Source organism: Oryctolagus cuniculus, chromosome 14 (assembly GCF_051225735.1).
Source record: "Oryctolagus cuniculus isolate XC-2025 breed Fujian yellow rabbit chromosome 14, ASM5122573v1, whole genome shotgun sequence".
In the NCBI taxonomy this organism is placed as follows: domain Eukaryota; kingdom Metazoa; phylum Chordata; class Mammalia; order Lagomorpha; family Leporidae; genus Oryctolagus; species Oryctolagus cuniculus.
The window spans coordinates 58981859-59006987 of NC_142880.1; the positions used below are offsets into that span (position 1 = coordinate 58981859).

Here is a 25129-nt window from a genome sequence, read left to right on the forward strand (position 1 = left end):
ATTTTATTTTTTTTTTTTTTTTGACAGGCAGAGTGGACAGTGAGAGAGAGAGACAGAGAGAAAGGTCTTCCTTTTGCCGTTGGTTCACCCTCCAATGGCCGCCGCGGCCGGCGCGCTGCGGCCGGCGCACCGCGCTGATCCGATGGCAGGAGCCAGGAGCCAGGTGCTTTTCCTGGTCTCCCATGGGGTGCAGGGCCCAAGCACCTGGGCCATCCTCCACTGCACTCCCTGGCCACAGCAGAGGGCTGGCCTGGAAGAGGGGCAACCGGGACAGAATCCGGCGCCCCGACCGGGACTAGAACCCGGTGTGCCGGCGCCGCTAGGCGGAGGATTAGCCTAGTGAGCCGCGGCGCCGGCCCTACTTACCGTTTATTGAAAAATCACAGTATCACAATCGTTAGAACTGTCTCTTCCCCCCGTTTTTGGCGAATTATGTTAAAAGAAAAACATTTTACTGCTTGTCACGATTCATCAGAAAAGTCTCTTGGAAATTTTCATTACTCCAGCTTTAAAACACAAAGAGCCAGCTTTTCTGCAGCCCCAAACTGGCCCTCATTCTATGGTGTGTAACTGTTTGTACGTGCAGAACCCACTGTTGTATACACAAATTAAGTAATTGCAATGTTCGATGTCCAATTCGCCTTTGCAAAGGTCCAGCTGCAAGTGTGTCGTTTTGCAAACATAAAATTAGAGCCTAGTTTTTAAGAGTGGATCAGTATTCCTCCAATAAATTTGAAAGGTGGCTTTTTTGGTTTTGTTGTGTTCAGGAAAGATGTTTCAGTTATAACGCATGTGTAGAGTCCGTTTTTTATGAAATAATGCTGCATACTTAGTACTTTAGCTTTCAAATTTCAGTTTCATACTTCTTAATGCGACTTCTGTTCTTGAGTTGGGATAGAATTTGGTGAAGGCTGTTTTTATTTCTAACCAGGTATTCTGAGCTGGGGGTGATTTTATAACCCTGGATATTTGCTCATTTGAGGTCAGCGGGCCACCCATAACTTGTTTTTTCTTCTCATTTAAAAATTGAAAATTTAACTAATTAAACAAACACATGGCAGTGTCAGATGCACAGAAGTATTGTTAGGGAGGTGAGATGCCTCTGTGCAGATTCTCTCCCTCCCAGGTCTTCTGCTGACACTGAAAAAAGAAGCGAGAGCCTTGAGAGCTGGCGATTAATCTTGCCAAGGTTATTTGAACAAGGACAAGGTTTAATAAATAATTGTTTAAAGAAGCCAGACATTACATTTTGGAAAGTCCAAAATGCTGAAAAGCAGTGCTCTAATTTCCTTCCATGAGGGGCAAGGCCCAGCCACCGTTAAGTTGTTTAAACCACCTTGTATTTTATTTTATTTTTTTAAGATTTATTTATTTATTTGAAAGAGTTACAGAGAGGCAGTGGCAGAGAGAGAGAGAGGTCTTCCATCTGCTGGTTCACTCCCCAGATGGTTGCAATGGCAGGCTGCGCTGATCTGAAGCCAGGAGCCAGGAGCCAGGAGCCAGGTGCTTCTTCTGGGCCTCCTAAGAGGGTGCAGGGGTCCAAGGATTTGGGCTGTCTTCTACTGCTTTCCCAGGCCATAGCAGAGAGCTGGATTGGAAGTGGAGCAGCTGGGACTAGAACTGACGCAAATATGGGATGCCGGCACTGCAGACCTGGGCTTTAAGCTGCTGTGCCACAGCGCCGGCCCCAGCATCTTGTGTTTTGACATTAGTTTTGTACAGAGGCAGTGTGGCAAGGGACTGCTGCTGAACAGTGATCGGATCATCCGTAAAATCTTGGCCAGACACTTCTCTCTTCTTGTCTTACATGATATCATTTAATTGGAACTGTATACTCTTCCAAAAAAGTTGAAAAGTTAGGTATTAAGTGAAAAGAAAAAAACCAACAAAACAGTAGCCCATGCAGGCCATCTTTTCTCCACTTCTGGGAGACTGTGCAGAGGCAGGCACTTCTGCTAAAGCTGTGTCAGGGTAGGAGAGCCTTGCCCTTCCCTCCCCGCCTCAATCCCTTTCTATAAAGTCCCTCAGGAAATAATTTGTCCAAATGAAAAGGCCCTTTCAGGCACTGGAGGACTTGGCTAATTGTATTGGAGAGAATAAAGCAGAACCACAAGTTGGCTTTTAACAACAGAAAAAAACCATGAGTTCACATGCCAACATGTTAATAAGATTAGTTTTGTTGGGAAAATGTAATGGGGCAGGCAAGGCACTGCAAGAGGAGTGGCCTATTAAGTCATTTGTTTTCTCTTGCTAAAGAAATTTCAATTGTTTTTTAAAACATTTAAATAAAGAGTATTGAAATGTAAAAAAATGCATCACTTTCATTTTCTTGAAATACAGGAGATAATTGCTTTGAGCTATTTTTTTCCTGTAACAATGACTTAAGTTGTACGATATTAAGGTATTGATAGAACTTAGAAATCTGCAGATTAAAGTGTTTTTTCTTTGTGAATAAATATCCATTTGCTTGTGATTGCCACATATTGGTGGGTGTGGATTTATTAATTGCAAAAACACTGTTTAATTGATGTAATCTGAAAGTGTTCAAGGAAGAAACCCCAGTATCTATGAGAAAGGACTTTTCTAAGCAGCAAGCCTCATTTTGTTCTTTTGAAAGGCAGTCACTAATTTTTTTCTATTATGTGTGGTGATGCAATTAATTTCAGTTGGAAAGAAATTTTGCAACATTGCTAACAATACACTCAAGTATACATGACTAAAATATCTCTGCACTGTGAAATATGTCCCACAATGGAAAGACTGAACTCCCCCACCCCTCCATATTTTTACTGCAGAGTGGAAGGGCATTTCCAAAAAACTTAAATTGTTTTTTAGCATAGTCAGATCACTTCAAATGTGGACTGTGGACACATGACCAATTCAGCCTGCAGAAAGCACATATATTATCTCTAACAATTGTACCCAACAGTGTAAGTGAGGGAGCTGGGGCAAAGCTCAAGTTCATTTCCTCTGCCTTTCTCACCCCTTCCAGTGCCTCTATGCCCCTAGGGTCTCAACATTCCTTCTTCTTAGCTTGGTGAGGGATGCTTTACACAAAGACATCTGGACTCAGTAGATCAGCTTTGCTAGGGCATAGTGCATTTGAAGGAGGAACCCGGAAAAGGAAAGCTTACAGAAAGCAGAAGAGAAGGTGGTATTTTGCTATCAAGTAGAGAAGAAGAGAGAGTGCCCCTCAAATGCCAGAAGTTCCTCCTACAAGAGAGCCCTGGTCATGAAACATGTCTGTAGATGGAGGACCCAGTGGTAGAGCAATTGCTGCTTTCAGAACTTGGCATTTAACTAACAGAGCAAAATCACTGCGCTTCGGATCATTAGACAGGAACCAAGCGAGGCTGACAGGTCACTGCCAGCTTCCCTGGCCACTGCACCAGCAGAGGGCTCCCATGTTTGATGCTGCAGCAGCCACAGGTCTTTTTTTTTTTTTTTTTAAGATTAATTAATTTATTTGAAAGAGTTACACAGAGAGAGGAGAGGGAGAGAGAGAGAGAGAAAGAGAGAGAGAGAGAGAGAGGTCTTCCATCCACTGGTTCACTCCCCAATTGGCTGCAACGGCTGGAGCTGTGCTGATCAGAAGCTAGGAGCCTGGAGCTTCTTCCGGGTCTCTTACATGGGTGCAGGAGTCCAAGGACTTGAGCCATCTTCTACTGCTTTCCCAAGTCATAGCAGAGAGCTGGATTGGAGGTGGAGCAGCCGGGACTAGAACTGGTGCCCACATGGGATGCTGACACTGCAGGCGGCAGCTTAACCTGCTACGCCACAGCGCCGGCCCCTGGCCACAGGTCTTTAAAGCCTTAGGGCAGAGTTCTAGTCCAGAAGGCCGGGCCATTGATGCTACCATCCACTTGGGTAGATGAGGTGCAGGAGCCCAAGATCACGGCTAAATAAACATTAATTGATGGGCACTGAAACAGTTGATGACCCAAGTCATGCCACCTTGTGTGCCAGAGACTTTCATCTGTTAAATGGAGAAAATCACACGGAGTTGCTCTTGGAAGATATGAAAAATGATTGTAAAGGGGTTTTTTAAACTTCAGCATCTAGAGTGATAGTGTCCAAAGCAAACAGCCGCAGCACTACAGAACAGAAGATCCCTGTGGCGCTGTGAGCAGTGTGTGGTAGCAGTTTTAAATGACATCCTTGCTGGGGTCTGGCCAATTGTAAAAGAGAGGAACTGGAATAATATATTGCTTGGGATTCGACCCTCTTCCTGGTTATGAAATCTGAAAGTAGCTCAAGCTCTAGGAAATTATTTTGGGTTATTCCTTATCTTCTGATTCTTTTTCCCTCTGCCTGGAATGAACTTGCTTTATTTTATGAGGCTCTAAAAATCCTGCCCCCGCAGGCTGTGATTTGGAGGTAGGGAGGCTAGGGAGGAGGATTGTTTTAAATGCATAATAAATAATTTGATTGTCAGCCTGCATTTGGGGACCTTAGTTAATTATTTCTTCCACCCAGTTATCTCTGTGGGTTAATTACTGCCTCATTGGAGTTGGATAGCTGTTTTTCTACCTTATCCTAAAGATCTTGAAGAGATTTAATTTCTTTATTAGTAAACAGTCCCACATCATGTTTGGCATACTAATTGTCCCATAGTTGTTGTATGACTCACATTCATTCTACTCTTAGATCATTTTCCCTTTTCTGTGAAGTGTATTTATGGCAATCATATGTCCAAGATTTCCTTGGATTGAACAGATTCAGATATGGTTTATTTGCCCAAGTGTACATGTGTTTTGCTGATTGCTGGACCCATGTATCACCATGCATATAAAGTTAAGACTGGAAATGGTTGTTGATTGAACCTCTGTGCACACCAGCAGCATTTACTGAGCTCTTCCCTTGGTGGGATTGTGTACTTGTTGTGTAGGTGGTAGAATAGATAGACACAGATGAGCCTCCTCAGGGAGGAGAATACAGGGAATCCTAGTTTGGAGAAGGAGTGACACATTTAGGAATAATGAAATACCCCAGCTTGCATGGAGGACTTCCTTAGAAGAGTAACTTGGAAATCCTCTCTCTCTCTCTCTTCTGAAATTTGCTCTTCTCTTGGTTGTCCAAACACCACCATCTTCAACTTCTCTGCCTTCGGTGCTGTGTCCTTCTTAGTCGTCTTTGATGACTGCTTGTTTCCACTTGCTTTGTGAGTATTGGTCTTTCCCAGGATTCTTCCCTTGGCTCTCTTCTCTCTAAAGACTGCTTGTGACAGCACATGCACTTGCCAGGTGTGGATGATCACCTCTGGATGGATAACACCTCAAATTACGTCTTTGAGTTCAACTTCTCTCTTGAGCGGCAGGCACCTCTTCCAGCCGCCCACCGGCACCTCTGTCTAAATAACACTGTGTCTACCTCCCTTGCCTCTCTGTATTTCTCTTTTTAAGATTTATTTATTTATCTGAAAGGTACAGTTACAGAGGGGGGAGATACACACACATACACACATACACACACACACACACACAGAGAGAGAGAGAGAGAGAGAGAGAGAGAGAGAGAAGGAGGGAGAGAAAGTCTTCCATCCACTGGTCCACTCCCTAAATGGCTGCAATGACCAGAGCTGGGCCGATCCAAAGCCAGGAACCTGGAGCCTCTTTCAGGTCTCCCATGTGGGTGCAGGGGCCCAAAGACTTGGGCCATCTTCCACTGCTTTCCCAGACCATAGCAGAGAGCTGGATCAGAAGTGGAACAGCTGGGTCTTGAATGAGTGCCCATAAAGGATATTGGCACTGTGGTGTAGCAGCCCCCTCCCTTGTCTTCTTACTGAGGGCTACTCCCCTCAGTGCCCTGGAGTGGGGAGAATGGAAATCTGAGTTCAAAGAGGTTGTTCCTACAAAGGAGAATGTAGGAAGGCTAGAGAATTGTAGTAAAAATAAGTTTTCCAAAGATTTTGAAAGTAGAGCAGTTCTAGGTGATGCTAAGGTCTAGGGTCTTGCTATTCAAAGCGTGGTGTCTGGACCTGCAGCATGACATCACCTGGGAAATTGTAGAAAGAAGAAATCTTCACTCCCCCTTCCTTCAGAACTACTTAATCAGAATCTGTAGTTGACAATGATCTCTAAATGAACTATCTGCAGATAGCCTTGGTCCAGATTATGTGCCTGAGTGTGAGTTTCTGGAATTCATTTTTGTACTGGTGTCCAGGGAATCAAGAGGCTCTGCTTTAGAGTGAATGGAGAATGTCTGGGGGGAGTGAAGTGGCCCACTGTGATTGCGTTGATGTGGGTGGAGAGGAAGAACGTGAGCCAAGCCAACCTCCTTAATGCATCCATTGTGCCCTGGGAGCGAGGGAGGGCCCTTGCATCGGATGATAGTGATACTTGGCATAGAACTTTTGAGAAGTTCTTCTTCGAGAAGAGAGTGTCTGGTTAGGGATGTTTTCTTTTTAAATGTATGTTTCAGCTCTTGAAAAATTATTGTAGTCTGTAAATGATGATGAATCTACTGTATCAGCAGTGGACTTAAAGAGCATATGTCTTTTTTTTTTTTCTAGTTTTATGCCAATGTACAGATTTTTCCCCACAGCAAGCTTAAAGTGGAATTTAACAATCAAGTATCTGATTTTTACCATTCTCCTCTTTGATCCTTTTTTTTTGATGCATAAAATAATCGTGTTTGCTGGGTCGAACTTCTTCATTCTATTTCCCACTCTTTTCTGATATTCAGATAACATCTTGGAAATCTTTGTACACTCTGGAGAAGGCCTATTGAGTTTTGTCAACAAGAGGCTGAGATATTTGGTGCTGTGTTCTTGGGTGAGAGTTTTGTATTTAGGGAGGTGCCTTGTTGAAAAACAATTGAACGCTGGTGAGGACCCAGCTTGCTTGGAGTCAGGAGCCTTGATTTCTTGTTGCAGCTCAGTCTCACCCTGTGCATGGCATTGAGTGAATTAAGCAATTGTACTGGCTTCTGCTTTTCATCCACACAAAATACTCAGAGGGTCTAGATGAGCCCTAAATTCACTTCAAGTTGTAAAATTTTTGTGATTCTACCATTCTTTTGGCTAAGAATACCAGAAGTTAAGATCATGCACCCCCAACAACATGTACCCAAGAGTCTCTCTTTGTTTTATTTTATTTTATTTTATTTTATTTTATTTTGACAGGCAGAGTGGATAGTGAGAGAGAGAGACAGAGAGAAAGGTCTTCCTTTGCCGTTGGTTCACCCTCCAATGGCCACTGCGGCTGACGTGCTGAGGCCAGCGCACCACACTCATCCGATGGCAGGAGCCAGGTACTTATCCTGGTCTCCTATGGGGTGCAGGGTCCAAGCACTTGGGCCATCCTCCACTGCACTCCCTGGCCACAGCAGAGAGCTGGCCTGGAAGAGGGGCAACCAGGACAGAATCCGGCGCCCCAACCGGGACCAGAATCCGGTGTGCCGGTGTCGCAAGGCAGAGGATTAGCCTGTTGAGCCGCGGTGCCGGCCCCAAGAGTCTCTCTTATACTATGGCCAATGTGTTTATTAAAGTCAGGTCATCCCAGATTTCAAAATACTGGGATTATCTTCATCGTTCAAAATCATGATATGTCTGCATCCAGAATATTCTGCATAGTGTTGGTAGATTTTTAAAAAGAAATGAAGCTCCTCATATTAGTAAAGTAAGTTAGCCCTACCTAAAGGCTTTAAAAAAGAAATAGAATCTCTTTTAATTGCTCAAGACAGTGAGACAATTTTATTATGAAATGGGCTTACAAGATCAGTTTCTTTAAAACACTAATATATAACAAGATAGAGGATGATGCAGCCTTATCAAAATAATGAGGCATTACTTGAGTTTTGAAGACTTAGCTGAATTCTTAAATGATAAACCTAAAGAAAAATAGGGAATCACTATTTTTCATGCTAGGAAGAACACAAAACTTATTATTTGCATAGTTTCCAAAGATTGTTTTAAAACGAGTTCCAGAATGATTTAGATTGGCTCAATGGTGTATCCCAAATGGGATTGAGAAAGTATTGGTCATTTGGTATGTTGCTTTATTCTTTTAGGTTAATGAGATCTATTAATGTCTTTTTTCAAAAAAATATTTTCGTTCAATGATAAGGAAAGAGAGTAGTGGGCTGAACAAAACAAACGTTGACCTTATTTTGTATTTTCATATGTTTTAAATACCCTCACTGTGGAAAAGCTTTCATGATTTTCCAGGCTTTTGTTGTTCATTTCAGGAACTGATTAATAAGGAAAATATTTAAATGAGAACATTTCAAATCTGTGCACTAATAGGGTCTGGTATAGCAGAACTCCATGTCCCCATCACTCTACCCTGCAACTCAGTCTAATTCCATCTATAACATTTTTCCTGGGCCCGCACTGTGGCACAGCTGGTTAAAGCCCTGGCCTGAAGAATCTTCATTATTTCATTCAAAAAAGCTTATGCACAGTGAAACTGTAGATTTTAACTGCACAACTTGGAACTTTGATAAGTGTTTACTTCTGTGTAACTGTCACTCTACCCAAGAAATAGAACATTTGTATGATCAGATACAGTTCTTTCATTCCCCTTTTCAGTCAATTTTCCCCTCCATGAGCAACCATTCTTCTGATTTCTATTACCATACATTAATTTTGCCCAGCCTTGAGTTCATGCACATAGCAAATATATATTTTATGTCTAGCTTCTTTTCACTCCATTTGCTGCTTTTGAGATTTTACACAGTATTGTATATATTTGTAGTTTCTTCTTTTTACAAACTGCTGAGTGATATTGTATTGTATAAATATGCCATAGTTTGTTTATTTTCCTGTTGGTGAACATTCACCACCTCCAACCCCTGATTTGGGACTATCTCTAAAGCTGCAATGAGCATTCTTGTGTGAATCTTTATTGTAGATACAGGTTTTCATTTCAATTGAGTAAGTATCTAGGAGTTGAATTGCCGGGTCATAGGACAGATGTATGTGTAACTTTAGGGGAGCCGGCCAAAACAGTGCCATTATACAGTCCCACAGGCATGTATGAACATTCACCTATTCTGCAACCTCATCTACATTTGGTATTGGCAGTATTTTAAGTTTAGCTATTCTGATGTGTGGATACATGAGAATGGTTTCTTGTGCCTTTAAATTGTATTTCCCTGATGAGTTATGATTTTGAGCCTCTTTTCAGCTGCCAGTTGACTACTTCACTTTTGTGAACTGTCTGCTGAAGTATTTTCCCATTTAAAATTGAATTATTAGTATTTTTTAAATATTATATTTATTTACTTAAGAGGTAGAGTTACAGACAGTGAGAGGGAGCCAGAGAGACATAGGGACAGAGAGAAAGGAGCCAGGAGCTTCTTCTGGGTCTCCCACATGAGTACAGGGGCCCAAGCACTTGGACCATCTTCTACTGCTTTCCCAGGCCACACCAGAAAGCTGGATTGAAAGAGGAGCAGCTGGGACTGGAACCTGCGCCCATATGAGATGCCGGCGTTGCAGGTGGAGGATTAACCTACTGTGACACGGTGCCAGCCCCTAGTATTTTTATTATTTGAATTCTTTTTTATATTCCAAATGTAAATCTGATACATGTGCTATGATTATTTTGTCTTAGTCTTTTGCTTAATTTTAAATCTTTTTTTAAACATGGACTTATTTATTCAAAAGGTAGATTGATAGAGAAATAGGGAGAGAGAGAGAGAATGTCTTCCATCTGCTGTTTCACTCCACACATGCGTACATGGCTGCAATACCTGGAGTTCAGTCAGGCCAAAGCCAGGAGCCAGTATCTATCCTGTTCTCCCACTTGGGTGGCAGGGGCCCAAGCACTTGGGCCATCTTCCACTATCTTTCCAGTCACATTAGCAGGAAGTTGGATAAGAAGTGAAGTAGCCAGGAATTGGATCAGCACTTTGATAAGGGATGCTGGTGTCACAAGTTGTGGCTTAACCTGCAGCACCACAGCCCTGGTCCCACTTTTCAATCTTTTTAATGGCTTGTCTTGAGGACTAGAGTTTTTATTTTAGTTTAAAGGAACTCATTATTTTTAAAAAATGCTCAGGGCTTTTATATATCCCGTTTGCCAATCTCAAAGTCAGAAAGACATTCTCCTATTTCTTTCAGAGCTTTACTATAAAAGTTTTAGCTTATTTGTTTAGGTCTATGCTCTATTTCAAATGAACCTTTGTATATTCTGTGAGTTAGGTATCAAGTTTTAGTTTTTTCCAATTTTTTTTTTAGTTGTTGTTGTACCTGTGTGTTTATTTTTCCCATTGAAATGCTCAGGTACTAGAGTTGAGATTCATATGGCTGTATAAGGGCTGTTTTTAGATTATTCTGTTTCATTGATCTATTTGCCTTTATACTGATTATATACTTTCTTAAATATTGTAGCTTTAAGTAAATCTTGAAGTCTGTTAATGTGAGCCTGTACATTGTTTGTTTTTTAAGATTAATTTATTTGAAAGTCAGAGTTACAGAGAGGGGGGAGAGGGGGGAGAGGGGGAGAGAGAGAGAGAGAGAGAGAGAGAGAGAGAGAGAGACTTTCCATTCAGTGGTTCACCCTAGATGGCCACAATGGCCAGGGCTGGACCAGGCTGAAGCTAGGAGCCAGGAGCTCCATCAGGGTCTCCCTTGTGGGTGGCAGGGGCCCAAGCACTTGGGCCTCTTCCGCTGCTTTTCCCAGGCCATTAGCAGAGAGCTGGATTGGAAGTGGAGCAGCTGGGCTACAACATAGCACCTACATGGGATGCTGGCATTTCAGGCAGCAGCTTTACCTGGTATGCTACAGTGTTGGTTGCCTTATATTGTTCTTTTCTTTCAAGAAAGTTTTGCCTATTCTAAGTTTTGTCCTTTTCATCTATATAGATTTAGATTGAACTTGTCAATTTCTGTAAAAACTTGTTTATATGATCACTCTTTTTGTCCTTTTTTTCTTTTTTCTTTTATCTATTTATTTAAAAAATTATTTAAGTGTACACATTTCATGTATTTCAAATATACAGATTTTGTAACATAGTGATACTTTCCACCCTACCCTCCCTTCCTGCCCAAGCTCCAACCCTTCTTCCTTCTCCTTCACCTATTCCCAATCTTAATTTTTACAAAAATTTATTTTCAGTTTATTTTATATTCATAAGGTTAATCCTACACTAAATAGAGAGTTCAACAATAGTGTGAAGAAAAAAACACTGTTACTCAGTAGTAGAGACAAGGGCTGTAAATAATCATTGAATCTAAAAATGTCCATATCACTCCAATACATTACATTTTAGGTACTCTATTAGTTACCCCAGATCAGGAAAAACATATGATATCTGTCTTTCTGAGACTGGCTTATTTCACTAAGTATAATGGTTCCCAGTTGCATCCATTTTGTTGCAAAAGAAAGGATTTGACTTTTTTTTTTTACAGCTGAGTAGTACTCCATTGTGTATATATATGCCATAATTTCTTTATCCAGTCATCAGTTGATAGACATATGGATTGATTCCATATCTTAGCTATTGTGAGTTGAGCTGCTATAAACATGGGAGTACAAATAACTTTTTCACATACTGATTTCTTTTTGGGTAAATTCCCAGGAGTGGGATGGGTGGATCACATGGTAAGTTCAGATTTCTAAGGTTATCTACATTCTGTCTTCCACAGTGGCTGTACCAGTTTACATTCCCCCAATAGTGGATTAGGGTACCTTTTCCTCCACATCCTTGCCAGCATTTGTTGTTTGTTAATTTCTGTATGGGAGTCATTCTAACTAGGGTTAGAAACCCTCACAGCGGTTTTGATTTTCATTTCCCTGATGGCTAGTGATCCTGAGCATTTTCCAAATGTCTGTTGGCCATTTGCATTTCCTTTCTTGAAAAATGCCTGTTCAAATTCTTTGCCCATTTCTTAATAGGATTGTTTGTTTTGTTGTTGTTGAATTTCTTGAGCTCTTTATAGATGCTGGATATTATTTTTTATCAATTGCATAGTTTGCAAATATTTTTTCCTATTCTGTCTGTTGCCTGTTTACTTTGCTGAATGTTTCTTTTGCAGTGCAGAAGCTTCTCAGCTTGGTGTAATCCCATTTGTCAATTTTAAATTTTATTGCCTGTGCTTTTGGGATCTTTTTCAAGAAGTTTTTGCCTATACCAATGTATTGCAGGGTTTCCCCCAATGTTCTCTAATAATTTGATTTATCAGGTCATAGATTTAGGTCTTTGATCCATTTTGAGTGGATTTTTGTGTAAGGTGTATGGTTTAAGGTAGAAGTTTTTTTCATACTTCTGCACACAGAGATATAGTTTTTCCATTACCATTTATTGAAGAGACTGTCCTGGTTTCAGGGGTTTATTTTAGCTCCATTGTCAAAGATAAGTTGGTTGTAGATGTGAGTGTGGATTGGTTTCTGGAATTTCTGTTCTATTGCATCAGTCTACACGTCTGTTTTTGTGTCAATACCAGGCTGTTTTGATTATAACTGCATTGTAATATTTCTTTAAATTTGGCATTGTGATGCTTTTGGCTTTATTTTTGTTGTTTAAAATTGCTTTAGCTATTTGGGGTCTCTTGTGTTTCTATATGAATTTTAGCATCTTTTTTTTCTAGATCTGAGGAGAATGTCATTGGTATTTTGATTGGGATCACATTGAATCTGTAAATTGCTTTCAGCAGTGTGGACATTTTGATGATATTGAGTCTTCCAATTCATGAACTCCATCTTTTTTTTGAAGTGTTAAAAATATTTGCTACCATTGTTTTATCAATTTAATGTTAAATCTTGTAATCATTAACTTATCAGTTAATTCCAACATTTAGATAAGCTCCAGGTCACTGCCTGGTCATTTTTTCTTGCCTATATGATTGTTATTGTGAGAGCTAATCTTGAGCAAACTACTTGGCCACAACTAGACTGCTGTTTTAAACAAAAACAGAACTATAATACTATTACCACACCCCAAAAGTTACCAACAGTGCTTCATGATTTATCTTCGTTAGCAAACAACGTTCAAAATGTAGGAAATTGAATTGGTTGCAAGAGAGATGACATTTAATTTAATTTATTTTATTTTTTGGTAGCAAATTTGATGAAAAAGATTTCTCAAATGAAACTAAATTAACTCATTCACTGGATGAGAAGTGTTTCGTTAGTGTTAGTATGGGCATCTCTGTATTGGTGTTTTTTTTTTAAATTTATTTGACAGGTAGAATTGTAGACAGTGAGAGAGAGGCACAGAGAGAAAGGTCTTCCTTCTGTTGGTTCACTCCCAAATGGCCGCTACAGTCAGAACTGTGCTGATCCGAAGCCAGAAGCCAGAAGCCAGGTGTTTCCTCCTGGCAGGAGCCCAAGCACTTTGGCCATCCTCCACTGCCCTCCTGGGCCACAGCAGAGAGCTGGACTGGAAGAGGAGAAACTGGGACTAGAACCCAGTGCCAACATGGCATGCTGGTGCCGCAGGCAGAGGATTAACCTAGTGAGCCACAGCACCAGCCCCTGTATTGGTGTTAAAACCTGGAAGTCTTTCCCTTAGCAGTAGCTGCTGAACCACTGTTATGGCAATCCCAACTATGTGAGACTCAGGAGCAAAGAAGGGGGCTGGGTATTTGGTACAATGGTTAGTTGCTGTGTGGGGTACCTGTATCCCATATTAGAGTGCCTGGGTTTAAGTCCTGGCTCTGCCCCTGATTCCAGTTCCTGCTTACGAGCACCCCTGGAGGCAGCAGTTGATGGCTCAGATAGTGGGACCCTACCATCCACCTGGAAGACTCCCACTGAGTTCTGGACTCCTGGCTTCAGCCTGGTCTAGTCCTTTTGTTGCAGGCATCTGGGGAGTAAACAAATGGATGAAAGATCTCTCTCTGACTGTTTCCTGCCTTTCAAATAAATAAAAAATAAGTTATATTAAAAAAGAGCAAAGAAAGTCTTTGAATAGCTCCCATATATAATTTTTAATTTTATAGTAAGACTGTCTAAAATCCTCATTTGTGCCCATTTACCTGTATTTTAAGAGTCACTATAACAAGCCTTGAGGTTTCTTCTCCCAGCTTACAGAACAGTTGTAGCAGCAACTGAGTGTTGGTGGTATGCTAGAGACAAGCACAGTGGGAGTAGTAGGAAGTGACAGGTGACAGTGGAGTTGACTCAAGTGCTGCAGTCTCTGTGTCTGATGCAGGATACATAATTTCTAGTGAAACAAAGGTACATGGCTTGTGCATCAAGGATCTTGTGCAGTGGCAGGTACACATGCAGGCAAAGGTATACACCAGACTGATGGGAGAAATCATGAGTTGGCACTAAGTGCGGAGGAAAGGCAGGCCTGAGCGATTAAGAGAAGGCTTTCACGAGAATCACTGAGTGAGTCACAGAAGGCTCACGTATCCGTAAGTGAGGGTCCTGGGAGGAAATGAAGACATAGTTAAGGGAAATCAAAGAGAACCCAATAAAGGTACTGTTTACAGAGGTATGTGTGAGTTAAAGGAAAAACAGGGAAGGATGACAAAGACCTCCTGGGCCTGCAAAAGTGAGGCACTGTTATCATTCCTAGACTGGAAGAGATAGGAAGAGGAAGAGGTTACCAGACTCTGCAAGGCCAGTGGCAGTGGGAGAGAGCCAGCTGTGGCCTCTGTGCAGGACAGCAGACTCGGACTTCCTGGCCTCTAGTGACTTCTGCCCTTCCCATCTCAAGCTGGCTTGGTCACTCTCCCCTTCCTGTCGGGGGTTTGCATCACTGCCCAGCAGAGTGTGTGTAGGGTACTGGCTGCCTGCCCCTGCTCTTCTCCTGTTGGGTTTTGGTTTCTGCCTTTGCCCATCTCAACATTGTACTTTGACAGCATAGCGCTCTGGGAAGAGAGGTCAGCATATGTTTGAACAGTGCTGTGGTGGTTGGATCACCAGCATTCCAGAGGTACATCTGGCTGTGGACTCTGGTAAGGCCAAGGACAGGTATCAGTAACTTGCTCATCTGAAAGCCAGGGACAATTATGTCATGATGCGTGTGCCTTTCCCAACTAAGCCTTCTGGGATGATAGGTGATGAGCAGCATCCCTAAGTGGCATGTGTGTGCTGCATTCAAAGGGCAAATATATCAGGTGACTGCACTAAGAGAATTTTAAAAAGCCAGTCTCCTTCCCTTGTGCTCCATATCTGCCAGTTCTAAAAGTAAAGCCCATGGAATCTTCCTCACTGTTCTCCATGAATGGGCCCTGGGTGCTTTTCCCTGCCGGGGTTTGCTGGTGACAGTGGATCCCATGTGCCGGCCCTGCAGCCCTGTGCTCGGCCCCCACTGCTGTGCCAGTCATTCTGGGAGATGAAAGAGGGTTCACAGCTTTACTACAGAATCTTCCCAGGACTGCTTTTGTTTCATGAGCCATTCTGTCCTAGGTGATGGGAGAGAAAATGATCTGCTCCAATCTGCAGGCAGCCACATTGGAGGCTACAAGATCTAAGTTCATTTGCCAGTCAAGGGCATTGCTACAGGGGTAAAGCTGAGCTCAGGATGGAAATGATTATTTGGGACACTTAGGGCAAACTCCCACCCCCAGTAAGTCATAGCTTCAGTTTGGGGAGAAAGAAGTTTGCCAGGTGTGCTCGCATCCAGTGTAGAGCTGTGTGAAGGTGGAGATTCCGGCTCTCAGCTTGACTGACCATCAGCCTTGCCCTTTGCATTCCTTGGGTTTCAGCTGGATAAGGGTTCAGATGCTCAGGTTGACTTCTCTCCAGGCTAGCATAAGGCAGCAGGGGACAAATGTGAATTCCATGAAGGGGGCCCCATAGAGAAGAGCAGACATTGGGGTGTCTGTCAGAAGGCATGAGAGCCCCTGAGGTGTTGAGGTTGTGAGCTCAGGTGTGGTGGTTGCTGCTGTTATGATTCAAAAGGAAACTGCATGAAAACAAAGTATGGCGATCACTTGTAAAGTGATCCTCAGATGCAGAATACCCTTTTACCTTCGGACCACACTTGTGCTATTCCCAGTCCACTTCCTTCTGCTGTCTGCCATCTTCAGGCACCCAGGAGAGCTGGGCAAGGTTAGTTTTCAGGGTCTTGATCCTAATTGGACAGGATTATGCTGCTGTTGTCAACAGTGATGGGGGAAGGACAGGTCCTGGGCCATCTCTTCTCTCACCTGCCCTCCACCCAAAATTCCCTTTCTTCAATATCCCTTTCAACCAAATGGGAAGTTAAAGGCGTATCTTTTTTCAAATGAGAAATGTTGCCCAATACCCTCAGCTTCCCTCATAACTGGCTTGTGGTAAGGAAGATAGAACCACCATGTGATACACTTGAGTTTGTGTGAATACCCCAAGCAAAACCCAGGGACAGCCTAGCCTTGCATTGAACTTTGGTAGCATTTTCTCAGCAACCGCTATCTAAGGGCTATACAGGTTTCCTCAGACATCCACGAGCTGGAGCACTCTCACTTTACAGAACCACCGAGGCACACAGCATTCTTTGCTTACTGGTTTGGAACACAAGCGCTGAGGAATTCGACTCAGTATGCATTTTCCTCCTCCAGAGGGAAATGAGAAAAGTGCTGCCCACACTGTCAGATAAGAGCCATGCCAGGAATGGCAACTCAAAGCTCCATTAAAAAAGAAGGAATAACAAGACTCTATTCAGCTTTCCCCATGTTGGAGGACTAAGAAAAACAGCAGTAAATAGATGTGGCTGGCAGATACTATCATAGAGGCATGCCAGTATCAAACATGGCATCTTTCACTGAGCATACCAGATGCTAGCCAAGTGCGTAGGGCACAGTGAGTGAACTGGGATGCAATGATAAGAGATTATTGGGAGTGTGCTACCTTCTTCTGGCAGACTTCCCAGAATGAGTGGAAGATGGTGAATGCTTTTCATCTTGTTTGAATGCCAGATACTTTATTTAATTGCAGGGTAAATCATGATCACTCGGGAGCTTGGCCCTCATGGTGGTCCACTTTACCACTCTGTGCCTACATGTCCATGGGGAGCGGCAGTGCTGTTGAGGGGGAGATTGTAAACTGCATTGTTTTTTTAATCCAGCCTGTTCAGCTTCTTGAAACAGAATGGCTGTATTTAGGGATTTAATGAAGAGTTATGACTATGCACATTCTGGCTAGAAGGGATGCCAGGTACTAGAACAGGGAATTCCACTTTCTGCATTTGATAACAGCAGCATGGCAGGTGTCAGTCAGGACTTGAGGTTCAATTGTCCAGAGACAGGACACAGACTGGGTGACCTTGTTCCTTTCAGTCCAGAGGTCCAGTAGAAAGTGTTGTTGATGCAACTTAATACTCTGGTTTTTTTTTTTCCTTCTCTTTTTCCCTCTTAATTTTCACTTCCAATTTTCAGTGTCTATAATGTGCTAACGGGCTTTCCTCCCATTAAAAAACACGTGTGGATGTGCAAATGTTCTCCTTGAGAAAAGATGGTCCCTAGGGTTTGCTTCTGGCTTGAGGGCCGATGAGGTAGGTGTTATGAAACCTCCCCCGCAGCAGGCTGGGGTGCCAGCGAGCCTCAGCAGGAACAGCAGCTCTCCTGCTAATTTTGGCAAGAGAGGGAGACACTCAGCCTCTTTGATAGGGAAGAAGGTAACTTTTGCGATCCACTTGCAAATCAAGATAGAGAGTGTGTTTTCAAAGCTGGGCATGTGTTCTCTGTATTCTCACCCGCTTTCGAACCTGTTAGGACAAAGCAAACCAAGTTGATCTTTCTTGGCCAGATAATTGTTCTTCATATCCTGGCTTGTAGAATGCATGTCAAGAGGAAAGGGAGCAGAAGGCCTGGATGGAGTGGTGTTGAAGAGCATGTCCAGTGGTGTGTGTGGGTGACCACCATTAGTGTGGTGGGCCTGACAGGAGGAACAGAAAGAGAGGTGGATGGTGTGGCTTAGCTGCTGGACGTTTAAGTAGTGACCATCCTAGGTGTTCCAGAAACCAGGAGCTTCTGGGGACAACAGTCAAGTACAGAATGCAGACAGATTGAGGTCAGCAGTCTCAAGGTAAGGAGAGATTAGACCAGGTACCTGTACCTCTCACCTTCTACAACTCTGTGATTGCATGATTTCCACTGTAGCAAGATATTTTCTATGCAGTTATTAAAGGGAAGATATATATATATATGTATATATATATTTAAGTATTTATTTATTTGAAAGGCATAGTTACAGAGAGGCAGAAGCAGAGAGAGAGAGAGAGGGAGAGGGAGAGAGAGAGAGAGAATGTTCCATCTGCTGGCTCACTCCGTGGATGGCCGCAATGGCCGGAGCTGTACTGATCCGAAGCCAGGAACTTCCTATGGGTATTCCACTCAGGTGCAGGGGCCATCTTCCACTGCTTTCCCAGGGCACAGCAGAGAGCTGGATTGGAAGTGAAGTGGCCAGGACTCAAACAAGTGCTCATATGGGATGCTGGCACTGCAGGCAGCAGCTTTACCCACTATGCCACAGCACTAGCCTGGGAAGATATATATATATATATATATATATATATATATATATATAGACAGGCAGAGTGGACAGTGAGAGAGAGACAGAGAGAAAGGTCTTCCTTTTGCCGTTGGTTCACTCTCCAATGGCCGCCGTGGCTGGCGTGCTGCAGCCGGCGCACCACGCTGATCCAAAGGCAGGAGCCAGGTGCTTCTCCTGGTCTCCCATGGGGTGCAGGGCCCAAGCACTTGGGCCATCCTCCACTGCACTCCTGGGCCACAGCAGAGAGCTGGACAGGAAGAGGAGAGACCGGGACAGAATCGGGTACCCCGACTGGGACTAGAACCCGGTGTGCCGGCACCGCAGGTGGAGGATCAGCCTAGTGAGCCGCAGCGCCGGCGGGAAGATATATTTTTAAAACATATACTGTGGCATGTGAATTAAATGACACAGCTGAAGACCACTGGTAAAAATTCATCAGCATGCATCCTTTCTCAAGCCATGATGATCTCATGGCCTGAGTGAGAATTTCATATTCCTTTGGAAAATTGAATTAGCATGGCCAAAGCAGCAAAAAATTATCTTTGACAGGTAGATGTTATTTTACATCATTCTTCTTTGCCCAAAAAAATTAATGACTCCAAGACTTATGCTTGACAGCTAAAAGTAGGAGCCAACATTTACCAGTTGCTTTCATGGCCCCAAGAACTGTTTTAAATGTGTTACATGCACTGTATCATTTAACCCCAGAAGAGCTCTATGAGATGAGTCAGTACTAATGCCCAATTTAACAGATGATGGACTTGAGGGTTAGAAAGAGTAAGGAATGTGTTGGGGTGAAGACTGGGTTGGGGTCCAGCCAGTTAGTGCAGAGTTCGCCTGTGAGCCAGTACTCTCCTGCCTTCCTCCTCTCTCAGAGGGTCAGTGGGATCCACCAGCTTGGGTTGTGGAGAATTCAGAGCATGGCTTGTGGCAGCTAGAATTGCCTGGGGTACCAGGGCCTGAATGAGGGGCCTTGGTTCCTGTTAAGGGTACACTGGATCAATAATATGTGTTAAAACTGTAAGAAATGGCCGGCGCCGTGGCTCACTTGGCTAATCCTCCACCTGCAGTGCCGGCACACCGGGCTAGTCCCAGTCAGGGCGCTGAATTCTGTCCTGGTGGCTCCTCTTCCAGGCCAGCTCTCTGCTGTGGCCCAGGAGTGCAGTGGAGGATGGCCCAAGTGCTTGGGCCCTGCACCCCATGGGAGACCAGGAGAAGTACCTGGCTCCTGGCTTTGAATTGGCGCAGCGCACTGGCCATGGCAGCCATTTGGGGGGTGAACCAATGGAAAAGGAAGGCCTTTCTCTCTGTCTCTCTGTCTCTCTCACTGTCCACTCTGCCTGTCAAAAAAAAAAAAAAAAAAACTGTAAGAAAATCACTTGTTTTCTCATATTGCCATTAGGAATTAGAGATGAACCAAGATTTCTAGGTTGTTCATTTTTCCTCTGTAGACAACAGCAACAACCAAAGCTACCAGTGAGTGCTGACTTTGTCAGACACTGTTGCAAGTCTCTTATATTTATTCATTCATTTAAACCTAACAGCAACCCCGTAAGATAAGTACTAGTATTTTCCTCATTTTTCAGATGAGTACATAAGGGCTCTGAGTGGTACAGAATCACAGCCAGGAAGTGGCAGAGCTGGAAAGGGGTCCAGGCTCTTTAGCTATTATTCTAAACTGCTTCTCAGCACCGACTTGGGCAAATCTGAAATCCTTTAGGGTGGGATGAGCTCGTGGAACTGGACACTGAACTGTGCCTACTGTGAATGTGCATTCTATCCAGTGATGCAGAACGCTGTGGCTGCCTTCTACAGGGTTTTATCCCTAAAGATGGGTCAGGCAGTGCCTCACCCAGGAGTCTCACAATGGCCTTCGGTGGAGTGCCCCATTCATTCCCTTTTTCTTGAAATCAGAAGTCTTTAATATTTTGTTCTTTTTAAATACAATTTGTTTGCAAACTACTCCGTGTTTCCTGACGGCATTTGCTCATTTTATGTTCAGTGGGTTAAAATGTGGCATTAGAATTTACCAAAGGTGCTTATCATTGAGTTAGGGGAGGAACTAAAGTGAACCAGAACAATCAAATGCTGGGTGAGGACAGCCCACATTCCTCAGTCTGGCCTCCTGGTTCTTCTTCATGATCTGACTCCCCTCGCCTCTCCAGCCATGTCTCCAAAAGACATGGTAGGATCTTGCCTTCCTGCCCCTAGCCTAGCAAAACATTCACAGTTTCTAAAATACACCAGGCCATCAGGGGGATGTGCTGTGAGTCTGCATTTGCCCACATCACTCTACCTGCAGTATTTCCCCAACCTCCCATCCTGTGAAACAGCTCTTTAAATTCAGAACTCAGTTAACTTTCCTTTTTTCTTTTTGACAGGCAGAGTGGACAGTGAGAGAGAGAGAGAGAGAGAGAGAGAGAGAGAAAGGTCTTCCTTTTTGCCGTTGGTTCACCCTCCAATGGCCGCCACGGCCGGCGCGTTACGGCCGGCACATCGCGCTGATCCGAAGCCAGGAGCCAGGTGCTTCTCCTGGTCTCCCATGTGGGTGCAGGGCCCAAGGACTTGGGCCATTCTCCACTGCACTCCCGGGCCATAGCAGAGAGCTGGCCTGGAAGAGGGACAACCTGGACAGAATCCGGCGCCCTGACCGGGACTAGAACCTGGTGTGCCGGCGCTGCAAGGTGGAGGATTAGCCTAGTGAGCTGCGGCGCCGGCCCAGAACTCAGTTAACTTTCACCACCACTGTGGAGTCTCTCTTGTCTGCTCCTCTTCCACCCATAATATCAATCAAACACTTTTTTGTATTCTTACTGTATCCTGAACAGGTTTATAACACAGAACTGATGACACTTTTTCAGTCCACAAAATAGTCATAATAGTATTGGCTTATATTTATTGAAAACTTGATATGCACCAGGTTTATGATATTAAGCAGTTTAGGTTAGTTGTGTCATTCATGAGGGGGCTTCAAAAAGTATGTGGAAAATTAAATTAAATGATCAGTTTATTTTGATGCAAAAAAATTGAAATACATACCTATCGAAAAATGCACGTTATGGAAAGGCTATTTGTGGATTTCAATTTCTGCACCAAATTGAGATTATCTCTTCACTCCCTTTTCCAGGTTTGAAATACTCTGGTAGTTCTTGCAAATACTTCTTGCAGCAAGCACTAGTATTATGGTCAATATACAGAAGAAAGGAAGCTCAAAGAGATTAAGCAACTTTCCCCAAGTTCACATGGCTAGTGTTTATGGTTATGCAACTGTTAAGTTTCTTGAAGGCAAGAACTCTCCTACTTGAGCAGGGACTCAGCTGGAATATACCAACAGCCCCAAATTGTTTTCAATTCATGCCCTTGGAACTTAACAGGGGGAAGGATAGGGAGTGGTCAGACACACTGGAATCACTGAAAGCACAATTGGAAAGAAAGCCTGAGGCATTGTTGAAGAGAGGATGCAAACCTTGCACACCAGCATGCACCTGATGCATGTACCAGCACCAGCTCCTTGACGCCAGCATGCAAGCAGGCATTCAAGAGTAGCCAAGGATGAGTGAAGGGCTCCCAACTGTTCTTTCATCCTGTTCCACCTGTGAGCACAGAGAGCTCAAGAGGGGTTTTGAGGGTGGAGAAAACACAGTTAGTTTGCCTTGAGGTGCAGAGTGAATGGGGGGAAGAACAGCTGTGCAGAGAGAACTATCAGCAGTGGTTGATGTCTCTGGAATGCTTAACCTGATCAACAAGTTCAGTTTTCTTTTCTTTTCTTTTTTTTTTTTTGATAGGCAGAGTGGACAGTGAGAGAGAGAGGCAGAAAGAAAGGTCTTCCTTTTCCGTTGGTTCATCCCCCAGTGGCTGCTGCCGCCGCCAGCGCACTGCGGCTGGTGCACTGTGCTGATCCAAAGGCAGGAGCCAGGTGCTTCTCCTGGTCTCCCATGGGGTGCAGGGACCAAGGACTTGGGCCATCCTCCACTGCACTCTCGGGCCACAGCAGAGAGCTGGCCTGGAAGAGGAGCAACCGGATAGAATCCAGCACCCCGACCGAGACTAGAAGCCGGTGTGCTGGCGGCACAGGCGGAGGATTAGCCTAGTGAGCCGCGGTGCCGGCCTAGTTTTCTTGACTTCCATAATGATATGTCTGTTCTCCAAATTCCCAAACTGGGGAAAGACTTTCCTCCTTCAGTCAGTGCTGAGAAAGCCATAGTGTGAGTCCTACTTGCTGCCCTTCTGCCCACTTCTGCCGCTGCCTGGAGACCTCAAGTCTAGCTTGTTAACCCTCTTGATTGCTGTGTGATTCCTGAATGTGAGTCAGTTGGTGCTTGGGCTCACCCAGCTGGGGTTTCCTTTACAGGTGAACATGTTTGTTGAAGGATTCCACGATGCCATCCTCCTCTACGTCCTGGCTTTACACGAAGTACTCAGAGCTGGTTACAGCAAGAAGGATGGAGGGAAAATTATCCAGCAGACTTGGAACAGAACATTTGAAGGTGGGGATTCAGTCTCTAAGGCAACAACAGCCCACTGAGCTGCTTCTTCCCAGGTTCTGTTTTTTTTTTTTTTTCTCTGTTGCAACTATGAGGCCTTTCCTTCCCAGCTGTGAAGGAAAGATAGTAAATCAAGATCGACCCATCTGATGGCTGCTTGTGAAAATCAAATGAGATAATGTACCTGAAAGTGCTTTGACAAGATCTCACTGAATCAGGAAATGTCTCATCTTCTGTTGGTTTAGATAACAACTCTATGCTCTTTCTTTTTTAAAAAATATTTATTTATTTATTTTGAAGGGCAGAACAATAGAAAGAGAGGGAGATTTCTCATCCACTGGTTCACTCCTCAAATGGCTACAATGGCTGGGGCTGATCTAGGCTGAAGTCAGGAGCTTGAAACTCCATACAGATCTCCCATTTGGGTGACAGGAGCACAAATACTTGAGGCATCTTCTGCTGCTTTCCCAGACAACATTAGCAGGCAGCAGAGTTGGAAGCAGAGCAGCCAGGACTTGGACCAGTGCTCTGATGTGGGATGCCGGCATCACAATAGATGGCTTAACCCACCATGCCACATGCCAGTCCCAGCTCTATGCTTCTTAAAATTATACATAACACAAGCCTTATTCACAGCAGAATGATCAGTTTTGGAAGAGTTCTATGATTAGTTTTAAAATACATATTAATCCCAGATACACATTCCTTTATTCAGAGGATATTGTTTTTTGTGAAACTCCAAGAAAATTAGTTATTGTGACTAAACCTGGTGGCTCATTGATTAGCAGGTCCAAGTGATTTATTTTAATCTTAAAATGGTAAATATTAGTTGCTGTTTTCTTAAGAGCAGAGAAGTATAGAAACTACAACAACAAAGTGGCCCATAATCTTATCACTCAGGCAACCTCTGTTGACATTTAAGAATTGTACAATAATGAGGCTGTTTTTTGCTATGAAATTTAAGCAGTACTAAAATGTACAAAAGGAAAAGCGAAAGCTTTCCTTCCCACCCTTGGCTCTCTCCCTAGAGTAAGCATTATTAACAAGTTCTTACGAATATGTATACAAAGATTTTATGCCTTTTGCCAGCACAGAGACATTTGGATGTTTCATCGAAAATATTTTACACAAAAGAACTCAAACCAGAAATGCCATTTTTTATTGATTTTTCCCTTGTATGTCAAGTCAAGTAATTTTCTTTGTGAACACTCATAGATCCAACACATTTTTTAAAGAGGTTTATTTATTTATTTGAAAGGCAGGTTACAGAGAGGCAGAAGGAGAGAGAGAGAGAAAGAGAGAGAGAGAGAGGTCTTCCATCTGCTGATTCATTCCCGACCTGGCCAAAATGTCCAGAGATGGGCTGATCTGAATCCAGGAGCCAGGAGCTTCTTCCAGGTCTCCCATGTGGATTCAGGGGCCCAAGGACTTGGGGCATCCTGCGCTGCCTTCCCAGGCCATAGCAGAGAGCTGGATAGAAGTAGAGCAGCTGAGACTAGAACCCAGCGCCCATATGGGATGCCAGCACTGCAGGTGCTGGCTTTACCTGCTATGTCACAGTACTGGCCCCATCCAACACATTTTAAAATGATAGTTATGTATTATCCACCATATGGCTAGACAAGAATTTCTTTAACCCATTTTCTTGCTATTGATGGACACTTGAGTAGTTTACAGTTTTCATTCTTATTTAGCATGCTATCACAAGCCTCTTGCACATCTTGATGAATTTTTGTGTGTTTCCAACAGGGAACATTCTTAGTCCAAAAATATGTTTGTGCTTCTCAAATTGTGTTTGATATTGCCAAATATTTCCCAGAAAGTTCTGTTAACCTATATTTTTGCCAACAGTGTATATGTGAGTGCTGGTTGTGTTTCAACTCACCAACACTCTAGAAAATTAACTAGAGAATCAATATGGGATGATCTCGTTGTTGGAGCCTTGCAGATGTCAATTTTTTATTTATCCACTCACCCATCCGTTCATTTGTTCAACAGATATTCACTGAGCACCTCCCACATGCCAAACGCTGTTCAAAGAGCTGAAGGTTCCTCAGCGAACCAAAGATTTTCCCTGCAATAAGTTGAGTTTAACATGCTGGTGGAGGTGTGGGGAGAAGCAGGAAATAATCAAATAAATGTGTCATTTCAGGAGCCATAAAATAACCCAGGGCAGGGAGATATACAGTAGTGGAAGGGAGGCTTGGAGTGGCCACAGAAGGTCTCTGTGAGAATGGTAGCTTAGTAGAGAAGTGCAGAAAGGGAGAGAAG

At 43.5% G+C, this 25129-nt stretch overlaps 1 protein-coding gene across 4 annotated transcripts in view; it reads left to right on the forward strand.

Annotated features, from left to right (window-relative positions):
• The window catches only part of NPR3 (natriuretic peptide receptor 3), an 82874-nt gene that overhangs the window by 41355 nt on the left and 16390 nt on the right, over positions 1-25129 (forward strand). For all 4 annotated transcript variants that reach the window (XM_051853840.3, XM_089312690.1, XM_070056627.2 and 1 more), the window contains exon 4: positions 22726-22861. In XM_051853840.3, coding sequence (XP_051709800.1) covers positions 22726-22861 — 136 coding nt within the window. The remainder of the gene's footprint in view (positions 1-22725; positions 22862-25129) is intronic.